The sequence below is a fragment of the Pseudorca crassidens genome, chromosome 2 (genome assembly GCF_039906515.1).
Source record: "Pseudorca crassidens isolate mPseCra1 chromosome 2, mPseCra1.hap1, whole genome shotgun sequence".
NCBI lineage: Eukaryota > Metazoa > Chordata > Mammalia > Artiodactyla > Delphinidae > Pseudorca > Pseudorca crassidens.
The window spans coordinates 17,377,096-17,396,198 of NC_090297.1; the positions used below are offsets into that span (position 1 = coordinate 17,377,096).

General features: G+C 55.9%; 2 protein-coding genes across 2 annotated transcripts in view; both read left to right on the forward strand.

The window, feature by feature from the left end:
- C1QB (complement C1q B chain) overlaps window positions 1-19,103 on the forward strand; it is a 119,081-nt gene that overhangs the window by 34,359 nt on the left and 65,619 nt on the right. The gene's annotated exons all lie outside the window — the stretch shown is intronic.
- Window positions 1-19,103, forward strand: part of EPHA8 (EPH receptor A8) — a 35,950-nt gene that overhangs the window by 4,784 nt on the left and 12,063 nt on the right. The window contains exons 2-5 of the mRNA XM_067723304.1: window positions 576-640; window positions 6,654-7,317; window positions 14,984-15,139; window positions 17,399-17,734. Coding sequence (XP_067579405.1) covers window positions 576-640; window positions 6,654-7,317; window positions 14,984-15,139; window positions 17,399-17,734 — 1,221 coding nt within the window. The remainder of the gene's footprint in view (window positions 1-575; window positions 641-6,653; window positions 7,318-14,983; window positions 15,140-17,398; window positions 17,735-19,103) is intronic.

Below are 19,103 nucleotides of genomic sequence, written 5' to 3' on the forward strand. Positions count from 1 at the left end.
ACCCACTGGGGGACACTGGTGATGGGAAAGCTGGGGCCAGTCCTCTGGGGGGAGGTTTGACCTAACAGCGCGAACGTCGGTGGGTGCTTTTGAACGCCATCATGTCCCATGAGTGGCCCAGGGTCAGGTCATCTTCACAAGCCCCTGTAAGGCAGGCATCACTGTCACCCCATTTTAGGGGAGGAAATGGGGGCTTGGGGAAGGGAGGAAACTTGCTCAGGGACACACAGCGTCTAACTGACAGAGCTGGGATTCTGACCCAAGACCCCTGGACTGCTGAGCCCAGCTCCTAGCCACCCCACTGCACCACCAACCAGGGTAGCCTGGCACTCGGGGCCCCTTGTGTTCTGGGAGGTGAGACGATTATGTTTTGGCTGTGATGGTGGAAGAAGGTTTCAAGGAAGAGAAAGAACTTGAACTGAGCCTTGAAGGATGGGGAAGTGAGAAAGGACCCAGAGACTGGAGCTGGCGTGTTTGGGCTGAGAGCAGACCAGTGTGGCCAGGCTGGGCTGGTCCTATGGGACTGGGGAACGGGGGCCCAGGGGTCTGATGTGCTCTTGTTTCCTGTTCTACAGTGAATTTGCTGGACACGTCGACCATCCATGGGGACTGGGGCTGGCTCACATATCCCGCTCACGGGGTAAGTGATGGGCAGTGGGGCCAGTGTTGTCCCTCTGTGAGCAGGGAGAGGCTGTGACTCACAGTCTTATCATCAGACAGATCAAAAGGAAGCAGAGGCCCAGAGAGGTGAAGGGACTTACCCAAGGACACACAGCAGTCAGAGACAGAGCTGCTGATTTCTTAAATTTAGTGCATGCAGATCTTTGGGATTCCAGAACCGACCCTAGTGCCGCCTCCCGATTCTCCAAGTCTGAGGCGTGGATGTGGGATGCTTATGTCTGTGTCCCAGGCCCATCTGGCCTCCATGGTCTTGGCACTGTGCCTGGCACACAGTGCGCCCTCATTAAATGTATAATCGTTATCATTGTTATTAGTGTGTAGTATGGTTACATCTCAGTAAATTTCCTCCTGCAAACGTGCTCAGAAACGCACACACACAAGCACGCACATCCCCACCATAGACACAAACGCATCATACACCCAGGACTTCTTTCACGAACACTTGGGCAGCCCCCATGCCTCTGGAGACAGAGGGATAATAATATATTGATGACGATGATGATGATGATACTGAGCTGGTATTTGAATATTTCTTTACTTTGGGGTAAGATTGTCATCTGGGCTCTCTGTGGCCTGTGACTGGGGTCAGGATGAGCCCAACTCCTCTCTCTCTGGGGGTCTCGTCCCCAGGTATCAGTAAGCTGAGTCTGCTGTCATCAGCCCCGATGCACCAGGCTTCAGGGAGCTGGAGGGGCAGGCCAGGGACCCCCGAGAGCCCAGAGGACCCCCTTCTCTGCCTGAGGACAAAGGCTGGGTCCTGGGATGTCCCTTTACCCCCCAGGGCTTCAGTCTCTCCCTGTGAAGCACTCTTTTGTGTGTCCCACGTGGCTGTCTCCCAGGGTGAGCGTGGGTGTGGAAGGGCTTTGGCACGGTGAACCGGCTCTGCCAGTGGCAGGGGCTGACCCGTGAGCAGGTGACTGCCTGGATGTCGGTTGGGTCAGCATCTCCCCTGAGGCCCAGCAGCTAGGAAGGAATGGGCCTGGCTCCCCGGCTTGGCTCTGGGTATCTCTGTCCCTCTGTCCCACTCAGAGCTTAGGACTTGGTTTTTAGGGTAACAAGAAGTTGGAAGGGTTTTAAGCGGGGGGTGAGGAATATGGCCAGACTTGGGTTTTGGTCGATCACGTTGGTGATCTAAGGTTCTTTTGTTTACTGGGTGCTGTAAAGAGGGGCTCAGGGAATTCCCTGGTGGTCCAGTGGTTAGGACTCTGCTCTTTCACTGCTGAGGGCACAGGTTCAATACCTGGTCGGGGAACTAAGATCCCGCAAGCTGTGTGGCACAACCAAAAAAAACAAGAGTGGCTCAGAGTTACCTCATTTCGTTTAGGAGTTAGAACAAATAACTTATATTCACATAGCTCTTAACAATTCATGGACGTTATCTCATTTCATCCCTACTACCAATCCTGCAAGTGGGTGCAGCCATCCCATTGCACAGATGAGGAAGCTGAGGCTCAGAGCAATGAGAAAAAGCCACCATCAGACAGGTTCCAAGTGATGGACGCAAACTCAGATCTCTCTGGGCCTGGAGCCTGTGTTGAGTCCCTTGTGCCACCTTGTGAAGGGGTGGGAACCAATGCTGCATTATCTACTGAGCCAGGGACCACCTCCCATCATTATGGGGCCTGGAGATTGGGCTTGCCCAGAGAGGAAAGAAGGTTTCCAAACTCTAGATCCTGAACCTGTGCCAGGCTGGCAGGTGAAACACACAGATGCCCACATCCAGTGGGTCTGGGGAGGGGCCTGGGAATCCTTTGTTTAATAAGTGTCAGCTGGGTGGAGAGTGATGGTCCTTGAGGTTCCATCCACGCTTCTGATTCTGGAGTTTGTTAAGCACCCTGGGTAGCAGGGTTATCCAGGACTGTCTCCAGCATCACAGAGTTAGCAGATTGTCCGCCAGGCCACAGGCCTAAAGCCAGCGGTGCTGGGTCTGAACGAGCTGGTGCTGTGCCGCCTCTCATCAGTGTGACTCAGGCCAGTCGCTTTACCTCGCCTCCAGCTGCTCGTTTATAACACAGGGATGATCACAGAACCTGTTCCACGCAGTTTTCATCCGTGAGATGATGCGGGAAAAGGACAATCGTACTGGCAAGAAACCAGATGCTCTGAGAGGTTAAGCATCTCTGCTAAGGTCAGGAGAGTCTGGCCCCAGAGCTCATGCTTTTAACCAGGCTGCGCCCCTCTCTTTGGACCCCTCCTTCCACATACTGGGTGGTGCTCCACCTTACCTGGTGAATTAACAGCCATTTGTGAACTTTCCTTTTTTTTTTTTTTTGCGGTACACGGGCCTCTCACTGTTGTGGCCTCTCCCGTTGCGGAGCACAGGCTCCTGACGCGCAGGCTCAGCAGCCATGGCTCGCGGGCCCAGCCGCCCCGCGGCATGTGGGATCCTCCCGGACCAGGGCACGAACCCGTGTCCGATGGGCCCAGCCGCTCCGCGGCATGTGGGATCTTCCCGGACCGGGGCACGAACCCGTGTCCCCTGCATCGGCAGGCGAACTTTCAACCACTGCGCCACCAGGGAAGCCCATGAACTTTCCTTTTTATTGTCTCGCTTGATGAAGTAGATGAAAGGGGCAGGCATTAACTACGCCCTTTGACCCATGAGAAGCCCAAAGCTCAGAGAGGGAATGTGATATACCCAGGGACGCACAGCTGGTTTGCTGCATTCTGTTCCGGGAGGGGGACAGAGTTCCAGAGCGGTGGTGGGGGCTGGAGGAGGAGTGTGCCAGGGGGCAGAGAGGTGGCTGGGGTGGGAGTGCCCCAGGTGGAGAACAGGGCTGATTCCGCCCTTTCCCACCCTCCAGGAATTTATGCCCCTCTGGGTGTCTGCAGCAGCCCCTGGGCTGAGCCAGGCCATTGGCACTGGTGGAGCGGCTGGAGCAGACTCAGATTGAGCTGATTAATTTATCCAGGTCCCTGGCAGGAAACAGACAGTGAGCAGCTGGCTGGCTCTTTGGTGCTCCATTAATTGTGACAATGACTTTAACCCCAGATGTGACTCAGTGCGGCCCAGAGCCCCAGCTGCAGAGCGGGGTGCAGTGTGGGGGCCCTTCTTGGAGTGGGGCAGGCAGGAGCCACGCAGCCTTTCAGGTGAGGCGGGCACGCCCTGGACTGCTTCCCCAGGCACAGGTGGGCTGGGAAGAGGCTGCCCATTCAGCATCATACCAGTCCTGTTCCTCGGGTGCCTTCTGTGCCAGGCCCAAGCTAAGCACTTTGTAGGCATCTCCTTTCATCCTCTCAAGCCTCACTGAAGTGGGGCCTTTCTGAGCCCCTCTTACAGATAAGGGCACTGAGGACTGGCATATATAACTGGCCAAGACGAAGTCAGACCGAGGGACTTTCGTCAGAAAGGAAAGACTTGAGATGCCCACAGTCCCCACTCCAGAGCTTGTGGGACAGCTCAGGACCCCGCAGATTCTCGGAGCCCCGTGAGGCGTGGTCTTCACCTCCTTCCTCCCCTCCCCGACCCCCTGCTTAAGCAGTAGGATCTCTAGTTCAAGGACAATACACATAGAGGCCCAAGAGAGATCAAGGGGCTACACCTCTGGTGGAGCCAGGATGGGGACCCAGAGCCTGGCCCCTCCCTCTGCCCTTGGCCACCAGCCCCTCCCCCTCCTCTTCCAGAGTCCACTGAGCTCAGCCCAACAGTGACTGCCCCTGGCTGATCAGCATTCTGCAGCTGAGGAAGCTGGGGCCCAGAGAGGAGCAGCAATTTGCCCAACGTCACACAGCCATTTAGAGACTGACCCAGGCCCAGAACCCAGGCCTCTGGACTTTCGGATCATTTCACAACACTGTGTCTTCAGTACGACGCTTCTGTGTCCACACTGGGCTTGCAGAACATTACTTACACCTCCCAGCTTCTGCTGGGGCTCGTCCCTCCCATCCCCGAAGGAGGGTCCTGCTTCAGCCTACAGGAAGGTTCGCCATACCCTATGTGCCCACCCCCTTCGATGTGTCACCCTCCACACCTTTTCTGTGAGGACGTGAGGTGCTTGGGGGCAGGGAGTATTTCTGGTGTATTTCTTTCTTTTTTAAAAAGAAAATTGTGATAAAATACACTTAACATAAAATTTACCATCTTAACCATTTTTAAGCCTACCGTTCAGTGGTATTAAGTACATTCACGTTGTTATATGGCCATCACCACCCTCCATCTCCAGAAGTCTTTCATCTTCCCAGACTGAAGCTCTGTATTCATTAAACTGTAACTCCCCTGCCCCCTTTCCCCTGGCCCCTGGCAAGTACCACTGTACTTTGTCTCTAGGAATCTGACTTAAGTACCTCAGATAAGTGGAAGCATACAGGATTTGTCCTTTTGCGTCTGGTTTATTTCACTTTGCATAATGTCCTCAGCGTTCCTCCGTGTCGTTGCAAGTGTCAGAATTTCATTCATTTTTAAGACTGAATAATATCCCATTGTATGGATAGACACATTTTGTTTATCAGTTCATCCACTGATAGACATCCGTGTTTCCACCTTCGGGCTGCTATGAACGTGGATGTGCAAATGTCTGTGTCCCTATAAATAAATAAATATTTTTAAATTTTTATTTATTTTTTGGGTCTTAATTGCAGCACGAAGGCTCTTCGTTGCAGTGCGCAGGCTTCTCTAGTTGTGGCATGCAGGTTTTCTCTCTCTAGTTGTGGCGCATGGGTTCCAGAATGCGTGGGCTCTGTAGTTGCGGTGCACAGGCTGTTGTTGAGGCATGCAAGCTCAGTAGTTGTGGCCCACGGGCTTAGTTGCCCTGCGGCATGTGGGATCTTAGTTCCCTGACCAGGGATCGAACCCACGTCCACTGCATTGGAAGGCAGATTCTTTTACCACTGGGCCACCAAGGAAGTGCCCCCTGCTTTTGTTTCTTTTGGGGTGTACACGCAGAAGAGGAATTTACGGTAATTCTATGTTTAATTTTTTGAGGAACTGCCATAGTGTTTTCCACAGTGACTGCACCAGTTTACATTCCCACCAGCGATGCACAGGGTTCCTCACCAACACTTGTTATTTTCTGTTGTTTTGATAATAGCTAATGGGTGTGAAGTGGTATCTCATCGTGGTTTTGATTTGAATTTCCCTGGCGCTTAGTGATGTCAAGCATCTTTCCATGTGCTGTTTAGCCATCTGTGTATCTTCTGTAGACAAATGTCTATTCAAGTCCTTTGCCCATTTTTTAACAGGTCTGTTTGGTTCTTTGTTGTTCAATTGTAGGAGTTCCTTACATATTCTGGATGTTAATCCCATCTAAGATATGTGATTTGCAGACATTTTCTTCCATCCTGTGGGTTGCTTTTGCACTCTGTTGATAGTGTCAGTGATGGTCACTGGTTTATTTCTGAATCAGTGATTCCTGGCCAGCACCTGGCACAGGAGCAATCGTACTCAACTCACATCCTGGTATCCCCCTTGCGTGGGATCCAGGCCAGCCCGTGAGCCCCCAGCCTTAGGTTGGGGGCAGAGGGAACATCACACACAGCAAGGCAGAGGGAGTCCATCCATCAGACAGTCACTCAACAAGCACCAATGCAGGGGTTGTATCTGAAGGATTTGAGGCGGAGGGTGCAACACAGTCAGGTTCATGCATTAGAAAGGTCACCCCACTCTGGGAGTGATGGAGTAGCCGTGTAGAAATGAGGTCAGAGCTTTGTAGCTTTGGCATCAGTTCCAGTCCCAGCTCCATCACTCACTAGCTATGTGACCCCAGACGCTTGGCTCTATGTCTGAGCCCCTCTGTTCCTCACCTGTGAAAAGGCAGCAAATAACACTTCCCCAGAAGGATGTGACACTCTATGAGATCATTTCTGTAGGGTGCATGGCATCTGGCTGGCAGTCCGCTGGAAGGTCAGCTCCTCGAGGCTGAAGAACATTCCGTCTTCTTCCCCAGGAAGCTACCAGCACAGTGCATGTGGCTTGTGGTGAGAGAGGGCCAGGTGCTGCCTCTCGTTTCAGCTGGCTGTGCTCTCTCTGCCCGCAGTGGGACTCCATCAACGAGGTGGACGAGTCCTTCCGGCCCATCCACACATACCAGGTGTGCAACGTCATGAGCCCCAACCAGAACAACTGGCTGCGCACCAGCTGGGTGCCCCGCGACGGCGCCCGGCGCGTCTACGCCGAGATCAAGTTCACCCTGCGGGACTGCAACAGCATGCCCGGAGTGCTAGGCACCTGCAAGGAGACCTTCAACCTCTACTACCTGGAGTCGGACCGTGACCTGGGCGCCAGCACACAGGAGAGCCAGTTCCTCAAAATCGATACCATCGCGGCCGACGAGAGCTTCACCGGGGCCGACCTGGGTGTGCGGCGCCTCAAGCTCAACACGGAGGTGCGAGGTGTGGGCCCCCTCAGCAAGCGTGGCTTCTACCTGGCCTTCCAGGACATCGGTGCCTGCCTTGCCATCCTGTCTCTCCGCATCTACTACAAGAAGTGCCCCACCATGGTGCGCAACCTGGCCGCCTTCTCGGAGGCGGTGACGGGGGCCGACTCATCCTCGCTGGTGGAGGTGCGGGGCCAGTGCGTGCGGCACTCCGAGGAGCGGGACACACCCAAAATGTACTGCAGCGCCGAGGGCGAGTGGCTGGTGCCCATCGGCAAGTGCGTGTGCAGCGCGGGCTACGAGGAGCGGCGGGATGCCTGTGTGGGTGAGCGTGCCTCTGTGCGGGTGGGCCGGCAGCTGGGCTCGGTCTGGGCAGGGATGCTGGGGGCCGGGGAGCAGGCTTGGCACAGTCAGCAAGCTCCTGGGTGGTGCACACAGCACCTGGGAAGATGCGTGAACCTCCAGCGTTCCTGTGTCACCAGGCCACCCACGTGTGTGTTGTGTGTGTGCTGTGGGGTGGGAGACACACCACAACCAGGTGGACCCTCCGTGGGCATCATGATGTACCCAGAGAGGTACATCTCTGGGCACCAGTGTGATTGGGAATACTACTGGGTACGTGCCTGTGCTAGGGAACAGTGATGTGACCTAACAGGTCCAGCATTATTCTAAGCACTTTTCACGTATTAACTCATTTAATCCCCACAACCATCCAGTGAAACAGGAACTACTGTTATCCTGGCTTTAAACATGAGGGCACTGAAGCACAGAGAGGCAAAGCAACTTGCCCAAGGTGACACAGCTAGGAAGTGGCAGAGCTATGATTTGAACCCAGAAGTCTGGCTCCAGAGTCTGGGCTCAGAACCACTAAACTTCTAACCTGTTGGGCGGGAGGAGGTGTGGGTTAGAATCAGGGCTCAGGGCGAATGTGTGGCGTACAAGGCCATTGTGAGCTTATGCGGGCAGGGGCACCCCGGGAGGACTGTCTGGGGTGGGCATGTCACAGCCTGCCTGTGTTCAGGGGGAACTTATCTAGGGATGTGGGGGAAGGGACGGCCAGGAGCACTTGGGTCATGAAATAACTCCTGTTCCCACAGTGTACTGCTGGGGTTCCTGTGTCACAGACCAGGAGCCGGATCCAGAGCCCAGGCTGTGTGCATGTGTGTGTGGCCAGCAGACGCCTATGTGGGGGCAGTGCAGCCAGGCATCCTGACAGCCCAGGAACCCTGGGAGGGCTGGTGTGCACAGACAGCTGGTGCCCCAGCTATTAGTGGTCTCCACCTGGTTGCCCTTCCTTGATCTCCCCAGGGACTAGACACATGACACTCAGAGCTCAGTGAAGCCTGCTTCTGGGACCAACGGTTCTCCTGAGGGAGGAGATGTTCCTGGGCAGGGATTAGAGAGACTAGGGCCTGTCCCCAGACAGCCTCAGTGAAAACTGGGACGGGGCCCTGAAGGACACTAGAAATATCCTCTGAGCCCTTTGCTGGTACTACACAGGCCCTGAGACCACAGTTAGAGGGACCTTCAGGCCTCTCAGCATCACCCCTCTGCCCTAGCCGGCAGGAAGGCCCCTTGGTGCTCGCAGGACTGAGCAGGACACAGGCTGACAGTTTCAGGTGATGTGCAAAGTAGCTTCAGAGTCCAGCCTGGTCCAGCTTAGGAGTTATCTTGCCCCGAGATCTCCAGGACTAGATTCTTCTGTCCAGCCATCAGGCCCTTTCTGGCCCCTCTCTGGGGCTCTCTGATTTCCTTAAGAAAGCTTTTTTCATACTTCCAGCTGCCACGAGTCTTCACTCTCCTGGACCCTAAACCCCAAAGCACCTTCTGTGACATTTGCCTGTTTCTGGATTTGTTCTACCCTCTGTGGCCTAGTTTTCAATGCTCTCCAGGCCTCCAGCCTCTCCTGGTTCCTTCACAGACATCCCTGTACTTCTCAACTTCCCTCTGGGTAGTAACAATAACAACAAACATCCCTGTTGCCTATACAGCTTGCAAGGGGATTCCTAGCACATCCATTCATTGGCTCGTTGTAGCAAGGCAGGTATTACAATTCCATTTTACAGATGGGAAAACTGAGGCTCAAGAGGTAGTGTCCTGCTTAGGTTCAGAGCTGGTGAGAGGTGGAGCTGGGCTCTGAGTCAGGTCTGTCTTACTCTGAGCCATGTGTGTAGGCTTTTCACCTATCCCTGGCCTATCCTGACTGCATTCCCCACTAGAGCCAGCTCCCAACATCCCCTTATTCGGATGGGGATATAAAGTCCCTTTGTGACAATTTTTTGAGTGTTTGCCGTGTGCCAGGCACTTTAATGAGCACATAGTACACATTATGTCAGTTACTCATTCTGTTGAGCATCTACTGTGTCCCGGGCATCAGGAATAGAGACACAGGGCATCCCTGCCTTCGGGGAGTTCACAGTTTCTCATCCTTACAATATTCCTCTAAGCGAGGTATTATATCCCCATCTTACAGACATGAAAAACTGAGTCCCTTCAACTTAAGTGGCAGAGTAGGGATCTGACCCCGTGTTGTCTCACTCCAGAGCCCTGAACTGCTTCCTCTGCCCACAAAGCTCTCTGCGAAGCCCCCTGGGGTAACGTTAAAAAGGTTAGTAACCAGGACAGTATAAGCTGTAACAGTCGGGCAGGCTAGCCAGTAGATACCTGCTCAAGGTCAGCTGCCCCCAACCCTGGATTGAGCCAGTGAGCACAGCAGGCCACTTGTTTGTACAGAGTACATCCTTGCCCTTAGGAGGGAGACTGGTCCTCCTGACTTCGGGGTTGGGGCCTCACTCAGAGGTACTGCTCCAGCCTCCTTTTTTGATAGAGATGGGAAGTGGAGCCCAAAGAGGGAATGCGTCTTGCCCAAGGACCCACAGCATGTCAAGGGCAGGACTCTTGGTGGAAACTCCACGGCCTGAGCAGGGGGACCTCCTCAGAGCTGGGAGAAGCCAAGGCCACTCCCATTTCCTGACGCTGCTGGCACGTTAATAAAAAATAATGAAGAAATGCCAAAGCAGGGTTAGGGAATTGCAGCATATTATGAATTTTACATTTAAATCACAATGCAGTGTAATTATGCCAGTTGCAAGATAATTACAGGTTTTATAAAAAATATTAATTCATAGTGCACTGCAGGCAGTGACGTTTGGGGGCGGGATGCCGGCGGTACGCGGGCCTTTCACTGTTGTGGCCTCTCCCGTTGCGGAGCACAGGCTCCGGATGCGCAGGCTCAGCGGCCATGGCTCACGGGCCCAGCCGCTCCGCGGCATGTGGGATCTTACCGGACCGGGGCACAAACCCGTGTTGCCTGCATCGGCAGGCAGACTCTCAACCACTGCGCCACCAGGGAAGCCCAGGGGGATGCCGGTTTTAAATCGCACGAGGAGAGACTTTTCTTAACCCTGTAGGTGGGCTTCTGTGCTTGTCTGTTAACCTCCTTCAAAGAAACAGCACAGGTGCAAAACTGAGGCCCTCCCCCAACGGGAGGCCTGGGCCAGCGGCCCTGCAGTGTCGCCCATCCCCACCCCTCCCTAATGGGTAGCCTGAGAGTGGGAGAGGGTGGGGCACGAGCAGGAGCTGGATACAGACTGGGGGTGCCTTTGCTGGGCTGCTTGAGATGGCCTGTCAAAGCTGGAGCCCCCTGCCCAGCCTGAGCGGGGCCTCCTGAGACCCGAGGGGCCCTGGCCTTCTCCATCGGGCAGTTCTGTCTGAGCAAACAGGGCTGGGAGAGGGGGTCCCGTCTTCCCCCACCCGAGTGCCCCCCCCCGCCTTCCTTCTGGTGATAGGAGAAGGGACCCAGCGCTTGAGGGCTGCAACAGCGGCCAGGCCCATGGAGAGAGCCACCCTCCCAGCTGCCAGGTTCCCATCTCGCTAGTCTCACCCTCAAGGCTCCCCTCAGAAGTGGCTGGGTAGCAGTTGCTTTTACGGAGAAGACAATAAAGCCCAGGAGGGGGGACCAGCCCAATCACATGGCTTTTTAGCATCCTTATGGAGACTGCACTCGGGCCTCAGGGACCCACGGAAGAACGTCAGAGCCACGCGGAGCTAGTCCAGTTTACCAGTGGGGAAATGGAGGCCCAGAGAGGCGAAGTGACTGACCCAAGGGCACACAGCTAGGAGTGGTTGATTGAATCCCAAATCTCCCAACCCCCTGACCAGAAAGCTCCCCACACTACCCAGTTCCTGACCCAGTGACCTCCCCCCACACGTGGCTGCATCCCCCCACCCCCTCCAGAGAGAAGAAGGACCTCTCAGAACATCACCCAACAGAGCAGCCCCCAGAGTCTCCTGGCTACCGTCCTTTCTGTCACCTGGACACAGAATATGAACCACCCTCTGTGGCCCTAATCATCTTTCTATAAATATCAGAGCATCTCATTTCAGAGGGGCCGCATGAACAACGAGCTCTTCTGCCTTCCTGACTGTGTTCAAAATCTGATTTAGAATTAATTTCCTTTGGTCGGCCACCAGCAGACACCTTATTTGTCAAATCTCAAGCTCTTCGTGGGGGAGAGGAGAGAGGTGGCCGGGGTCTCCATCAGCTTGCCGGCCTGACAGGCGGCCTGGGCAAGGTGCCCTCGGCAGGGGCAGGAGCCCCTCCTGGCGCACGGCCGACACCGGGCACTGCAGACTCCGGAAGCGCCCTGGGTCTACGGGCAGCCGGGCCCCAGCCCAGAGCCGCTCCATCTGTCTCGGCCATTAATTCCCGGCTCTGCCTCCAGGTCTCCGGGCTCCCCGAGGCCTGGTGATTAGTATTCTTATTCAAGATTATTTTATTTTCATTGAGCGGATTAATCTAGCCTTGACACTTTATAGCCATATGGGTATTAGCCGAGCGTGTGAGAACCGCCCACCGGTGAAGTGGCAGGATGGCGGGGCCGTCTCTAAGCAGAGGCCGGGTGTTGAGAGGCTGGTGGGGGAAAGACTGGGGTTTGCAACCTGGCTCAGCGGGGACCCTGGGGCGAGGCACTCAAGCTCCCCAGCCTCTGTTTCCTCTCTGCCAAACAGACGTATACATGCTGACTGCGTACAGTGGTAATGAGTGCCAGGCGCTGTGCTCGTGTGAATTCACGTGTATTCACTCTTGTCATCCTTACAACAGCCCTCGGAGGTGGGAACTATTATTGTCCCCATTTTCCAGGTGAAGACACAGAGGCCCAGCAACTTGCCTAATGTCACTTAGCCTAGGGGAAGGGGCTGGAAAAGAAAAGGAACCCAGGCAGCCTGCTCCCAAGTTTCTGCTCTTTAACACCCGAGGACTAGCACAGCTCTGAATGGTCAGGGACTCAGAAAACAAAGGCTGGGGCTTCCCTGGTGGCGCAGTGGTTGAGAGTCCGCCTGCCGATGCAGGGGACACGGGTTCGTGCCCCGGTCCGGGAGGATCCCACATGCCGCGGAGCGGCTGGGCCCATGAGCCATGGCCGCTGAGCCTGCGCATCCGGAGCCTGTGCTCCACAACGGGAGAGGCCACAGCAGTGAGAGGCCCACGTACCGCAAAAAAAAAAACAAAAAAAAAAAGGCTGTCATGTTGTGCCATGCATCACACCAAGATGTCACCGCACGTGTCCTGGTCTGCCCCTCACTGCTCTGACAGCTCCTTGAAAGCAGCACTAGGTCTTATTTACGTCCGGTCCGTGGCTCAGTAAATTTGGGTGAAGGAATAAATAAAGGACAGAATAAGCAAACGGTTCCCGAGATTTTGATCAAGGTGGACCCGATCAGTATAGTGAGGAAGAGTGTCATTCATTTCAGCCACAGGTTCGATAAATGTTTGCTGGTGAAGCGCAAAGCCCGTTTCCTCTGTCTGCTTCCTGGGCTCAGAAGGAAGCTCTTAGGCTGTGCCCGGGCTTCTGGGAAGAGGAGGGGAGATCACAGGGTGTCAACTAGGACCCTCTCCACAACTCCAAGCACCCAGCCCCCAGTCAGGCCTGAGCCCTCTTGGGGTCTCCCCAGGGGGCAGGAAAGAGGTCTCAAAACTGAGGCACATTCTCGCTGACTTCCCAGCCTATAAGCCCCTTCTGGCTCCATGGCCTCTGAGTCTGGGAAGCAACTTAAGGGCATCATCATTTCTCCTGATTTCAGGTTTTCTCTCAAGTTTGTCGAATTTTACAAATTAACCTAATTTTAGCTATTACGATAAAGAGGTACAATCAAATAAGTGACATAGCTTTGCAAATGAAGCTTCTCTCAAGCACTGAGTTTTCTAGAAAGAGACTTATCGGAGAGAGATCCCAGTGAGTTTCCTGGTGGTCCCCGTTGCAGAGGAGTTCAGTTCCACAGATGGAGCTGGGAGCTGCCTGGCTGGGCAGCATTTGGTCCTCCTGAACCCCTGGGTTGTCTTTCTGCCCAGAGCAGATAATGGCCGGATTAGCTCACTTTGAAAACTCCCACCAGTGTTGACAACTTCTACCCTGAGCCAGACCCTAGGAACTTTGAGATGAATAAGGCGGCCCTGCCCTGTTCACAAGGATCTACCCACAAGCAGAGAGAGAGTCAGACACACAGATGAAAAAGTACAGCCATAATGTTGCAGGTGGTGAGACCGAACAGGGATGCAAAGATGGGGAGAGGAGTGGTTGCTTCTGTGTGTGTGTGTGTGTGTGCGTGTGTGTGTGTGTGTACATGTGGAGATGTGGAGCGGTCCAGAAAGGTTTCATCAAAGGCACAGTTAAAATGAATCTTGAAAGAATTCGACAGGGTGACAAAAAGAAAAGGCACAGCATGTGCAAAGGCCCCGAGACAGGAAACAACTCCTGAGTGTGGGGAATGGCCAGTCCTTTAGTTCGGCCTGAGGGAGAGGGAGTGGCCCTGAAGAAGGCTGCAGGGAGGCTTTGAACACCAGGCTTTATTGTTTAGGCCATGCGGAGCCTGTGACGGTTTGGCCCAGCAGCAGTGTCATTTTAGAGAGTCCCTCAACCCACAACATCGCACTTCCTGCACGGCTGACTCGTTCTCAGCCTTTAGGCCACAACTCAAAGACCTTCTCAGGGGAGGTCGCTCCTCCCACCATTTACGCTTTGCCACATCCTCTGCTTTATTTCCTTCTGGAAATGATCACAGCCTCATTTACTGTGTCTCCTCCTGCCGCCTTGAAAAATGCCAGCTTCTTGAGGGCAGACGCCATGTGGACCTTGTTTGTGGCTGTGTCTCTGGCACAGAATAGGTGCTTATAGATACTGGCTAAAGGAATAGTCATCTCGCGGGCAGTGGGGCTGGGGAGGGGGTGCTGGGGGCCAGGTTTGGAGGCTGCTGTGGTCATCAGGAGCAAGATGTGTGTGCCTCTCAGAGGCCGGAGAGAAGGTCAGATACGAGAAACATATCGGGTCAGCCACGGTGAGACTGGGAGGGTCAGGAGCCTGCAATTCCTGGACGATCAGCATTGTTCGGGGCGCTTGTAAAACACAGATTCCCAGGCCCCACCCCTGGCTCTTCTAACTCAGTGGCTGTGATGGGGCCGGGGTCTGTGTTTTTATAGGGATGGTTCCACGCCTGTCCGTGTTTGGGAACCTCTGGTCTCATCACACACGTCTCTTCCAGTCACGTTCCTCCCCCACCCCCATTCCCTCTCTGGCTTTCAGGTCACACCCCTGGGGTTTCGGCCCCCCTCAGATTCTTAGCCTTGACCCCTGCCCCTGAGGCTGGTGTCTCGCTCAAGGACAAGTGCCCTGTGAACGACAGAGCCTGGGTGGGAGGGGCCATTGGAGGATTCAGAGAGGCTCCGCCCTGTGCTGACTATGGGGCTGGGACTCAGGTGTCAGGGTCCCAGCCTCAGCTCTGCCTCCGACTCGCTGTGCAACCCTATGTAAGTCAGAGGCCCTCTCTGAGCTTCAGTCCCTCCATCTGCAGATGAGAGTAGGAACAGGTGATGCTGCAGGGCTGCACCTCTGTCCCTCAGGGGATCCCCCAGGAACCCCGGGGCCAGAGAGCTGCCCCTGAGGCCCATCAGGGTGGCCCGGCAGGCTCACCTGAAGCCTCCTTCTCTTCCACAGCCTGTGAGCTGGACTTCTACAAGTCGGCCCCCGGGGACCAGCTCTGCGCCCGCTGCCCTCCCCACAGCCACTCTGCAGCCCCTGCCGCCCAGGCCTGCCGCTGCGACCTCAGCTACTTCCGTGCAGCCCTGGACCCGCCGTCTGCAGCCTGCACCCGTGAGTACCACCCCGTGGCCCCAGAACCCTCGAGACTAGGCTAGGACCCTATGCTCGGCCCCTCAAGCTCCCAGGGAGCCAGGTCTCAGTGGGTGAGGCAGGGACAGGTGGCTCTCATGGGCCAGGGGCCAGTCTGGCGATGGGGGGTGACTCTGACCCCTCAACAATGGCCTTGACCTCTCTGGGCTCCCAGCTTCTTGTCATAGGTCACCTGCCATCTCTCCAGTGGAAATCATAGGTCACCTGCCATCTCTCCAATGGAAATCTTTCCATTCCTCCCTCGGTCTCTCCTCTCTGCTCCAAAGGGCAGAACAGAACTGGACTCATGCCCTTCCCAGCACCAGGTGGCTTTGGTCATCTTCTGACCCAAGGGTCATGCCAATGTCCTGGGGGCTGGGGTGGGCAAGCTGGGGGACTGCCCGTGCGGCAAGGCGGGCATCAGAGGAGCCGCCCCCACCCCTGCCCCGCCTCACTGCCATCCTTGAGAGACTGGGGGGAGCTGCAGAATTCGGGGAGCTGCTGTAGTGGGGGGGGTGCATGATTGTGTATATGGAGTGGGTGTGCCTGCGTGTGTCAGATTCTGTGTGTGCCTTGGGAGGCCTGCAGCGATTATGACTGTGTGTGTCCTTGTCGGTAGCAGTTCATGCAGAAGATGCCTGCATAGAGTGTGAGCGTTCAAGTGCTTGTGCCCACGTGTGTAAAGTGTTCTTAGAGGGGTGTGTGCACACGTGTGTGTGCATCTGGGTACCTGGAACGGACTCATGAGTCCCCATGGAGCTTGAACGAGCCTGCTTTGGGAGCTCAGCATGGGCACACCTGGCCCTGCAAGGGAGGTGTGCGCCTGGAGAGGGTGAGGCGGCAGCGCGCATGCCCCATACCTGAGGGGACTCTGAGGGACTCCGGCGCCGTGCCTGCAGGGCTGCGTGACTGTCTCGGCATTTCTGCTGATGCAGCTCCTCCGTGGCCTCCCCTCCCCTGGCCCAAAGGGGCCTCTCACTCCCACCCCCGCTGGGGAAGAGCTGCAGCCAGTTCAGCCCACGCTGTTCACCAGCCTTGGGCTCTTGTGACGGGGTGAGGGGTACTTTACTCGGTGCTGACGGGTTTTGCCCCAGAATTTACCCCAACCTGATCTCCATCACCCCCTCCCCCAACTTCCATCACCACCCTTCCCCAGACCCCCTGCACAGGGCAGGTAAGGGCCTAGGTGTATTCACATTGCTACACACACACATACCACACACGCGCACACACACACACACACACACACACACACACTACACACAGATACACACACCACACCACACACATGCGCGCACGAGTAAACCCTTCTTCCCTCCCTCCCTCCCTCCCCTGTTGTGCCCAGACCTGTGCCTTTGCCCCATGTGGGACCTGCTGGGGCAGAAAGGATTGCTGAGGGGCGTGGTGACTGCTCTGGGCTCCTCAGGCCAGGTGAGCCCGGCTCTAGGTCACAAACATTTGCACTCAGCTGGCTGGACTCCAGTTTCTCTCCAAATCCACAACCCAGTGCCCTCCAGTTCTAGGAATCTTAAGATTGTAAACGACTAGGCTTTTAGTATTCCACACCCTGCAGATTCTAAGGTTCTTTATGACCCTGAGATTCTACAATTCTATTTTCTTAAGATCTAAGATTCCCAGCTTGAGATTCTGGGAGTTGGAATTCCATCGCCCCTCAGGCCCTCCTGGTTCAAATCCCCACGCCCAGGATCCTGCCCCGACTCCCAGCCCCCAGCCCCGCCCCTCTCTCCAGTGTCCTTGTGCTGCCCAGACTGGGGCTCCCGTCCTGGGCAGTGGGGAGGGGTCACTTGGCACACGGGGCTCTGCTTTTCTCCACCACAGTGTTCAGTGTCATTGACATTAAATCCAGCCAGGGGGTTAAGGAGTGGGGTGGGGGATGCAGATGACTGGGGCATCTCACGCCCAGGGTAGCTGCTGTGTGCAGACTCTCCCCAGCTCTGGATGAAAATCTTGTGAAGCACAAACCCCAGGATCCAGGTGGTGCTACATGGGGTGGGGGAAGGGTGGCTTCTGTGCCCAGACCCTGACTGTGTTCCCAATCTGATGGCAGAGACACTGCCTCTGCCCTCGGGGAGCTTCCAGAGGATGGAGTAGGTGTGCCCTTATCCTTAGGGAGCCCCAAGTATCATGGGGGAACCACAGCCCTTCCCTGACCTGATGGGGGAGACTAGACCAGCCCAAATACATGCCCTCCATGCCCACCTGTCATTCTCTGCTTTCCAGGCCCCCCCTCGGCACCAGTGAATCTGATCTCCAGCGTGAATGGGACTTCTGTGACCCTGGAGTGGGCCCCTCCACTGGACCGGGGCGGCCGCAGTGACATCACCTACAATGCCGTGTGCCGCCGCTGCCCCTGGGCCTTGGGCCACTGCGAGACGTGCGGGGGCAGCACCCGCTTCGTGCCCCAGCAGACCAGCCTGGTGCAGGCCAGCCTGCTGGTGGCCAACCTGCTGGCCCACATGAACTACTCCTTCTGGATCGAGGCCGTCAACGGTGTGTCCGACCTGAGCCCAGAGCCCCGCCGGGCTGCCGTCGTCAACATCACCACGAACCAGGCAGGTAGGCGGAGACGCCCGTCCCCAGCTCCCGGGCCCTTCGTCCCCCCTGGCATCCGAGCACTGCGCGGACTTGCTGTGGCGTTTGGGCAAGCGCCTGCCTCTCTGGGCTCCGCCTTCCTCACCAGGACTCTGAGCTACAGGCTTCGCGCCCTTAGAAAATTAAAACATGTTCCATAAGTGGAAGGAAACCAAAAAGCACAGAGGCAGGCTAGCATGACCATCCCAGGCCTGGGTTCTAGAATTTTCCCTCTCTGCCTCTGTCTCCTCCCTTTTGTGATAGGAGTAATCATACCTGCTCTGTTACTGAGGCTTAAATGAAGGAACTGAAAATGCTTAGCCCAGTACCTGGCCCACGGTACGTGCTCAATAAATGTCATTAAAATATCAAATCACTCTGATGATCATTTTCCAGAACAGCTGCCACTGCTGCCCCTGGGATGGATTTGGTCAGACTGGTCTGGACAACAACCACTTATCTCTCTGTTTCTAGCCAGTTGTTGGACTGAAGTTAGCCCCTTTCTTTCCAAATTCTGGTGCGTCCTGCCTGTCGAGTGGCAGCCTGACCCGAGGGCCGCCTGTGGCAGCTTCCCTGTTAACAGCGCCCCTAGCACGTGCCCTGTGGCTCCCCACCCCCGTCTCCTCCCAACACCACACAGGCCTGGCTCAGTGACTCCCTTCCCACCGTGTCACAGAGGAGGAGCTGAGGCCCGGAGGCAGCCAGGGTCACCACATAGAAGCAGCAGGTCAGGATTCAAACCCAGGTCTGCCTCACTCCCAAGTGAAATAGGCTTCCCAACCCTGAACCCAGGGCACCCCGTCCCTGACGCCAGGGCTTCTTCCTCCCAAGAGACCCTCATTCCTCTGGCACCTGTGGAGCACCTGTGAGATGCCAAGCTCTCTGCTCAGTGCTAGTGACGCAATGAGGAGTAGGCCCTTGTGCGTGGTGCCAGGCCCCGCCCCTGCCCACATGTCTCTGGGGTGGCCGAGACAGGTGTCCAGCTGGTCAGGGGTGGAGGGCGGAGCAGAGAACCTACGGTGCTCACACTGCTCCGTGTGCTCCATCATTAAAAAGAACAGCCTCAGGCTTCCCTGGTGGCGCAGTGGTTGAGAGTCTGCCTGCCGATGCAGGGGACGTGGGTTCGTGCCCCGGTCCGGGAAGATACCACATGCCGCAGAGCGGCTGGGCCCATGAGCCATGGCCGCTGAGCCTGCGCATCTGGAGCCTGTGCTCCGCAGCGGGAGAGGCCACAACAGTGAGAGGCCCGCGTACCGCAAAAAAAAAAAAAAGAACAGCCTCCCGTGAGCCCACACACCCTTCCAGCCACGAGACTCCTTCTCTTACATGGAAGCTTCCTTAAAGAGCTCTCTTG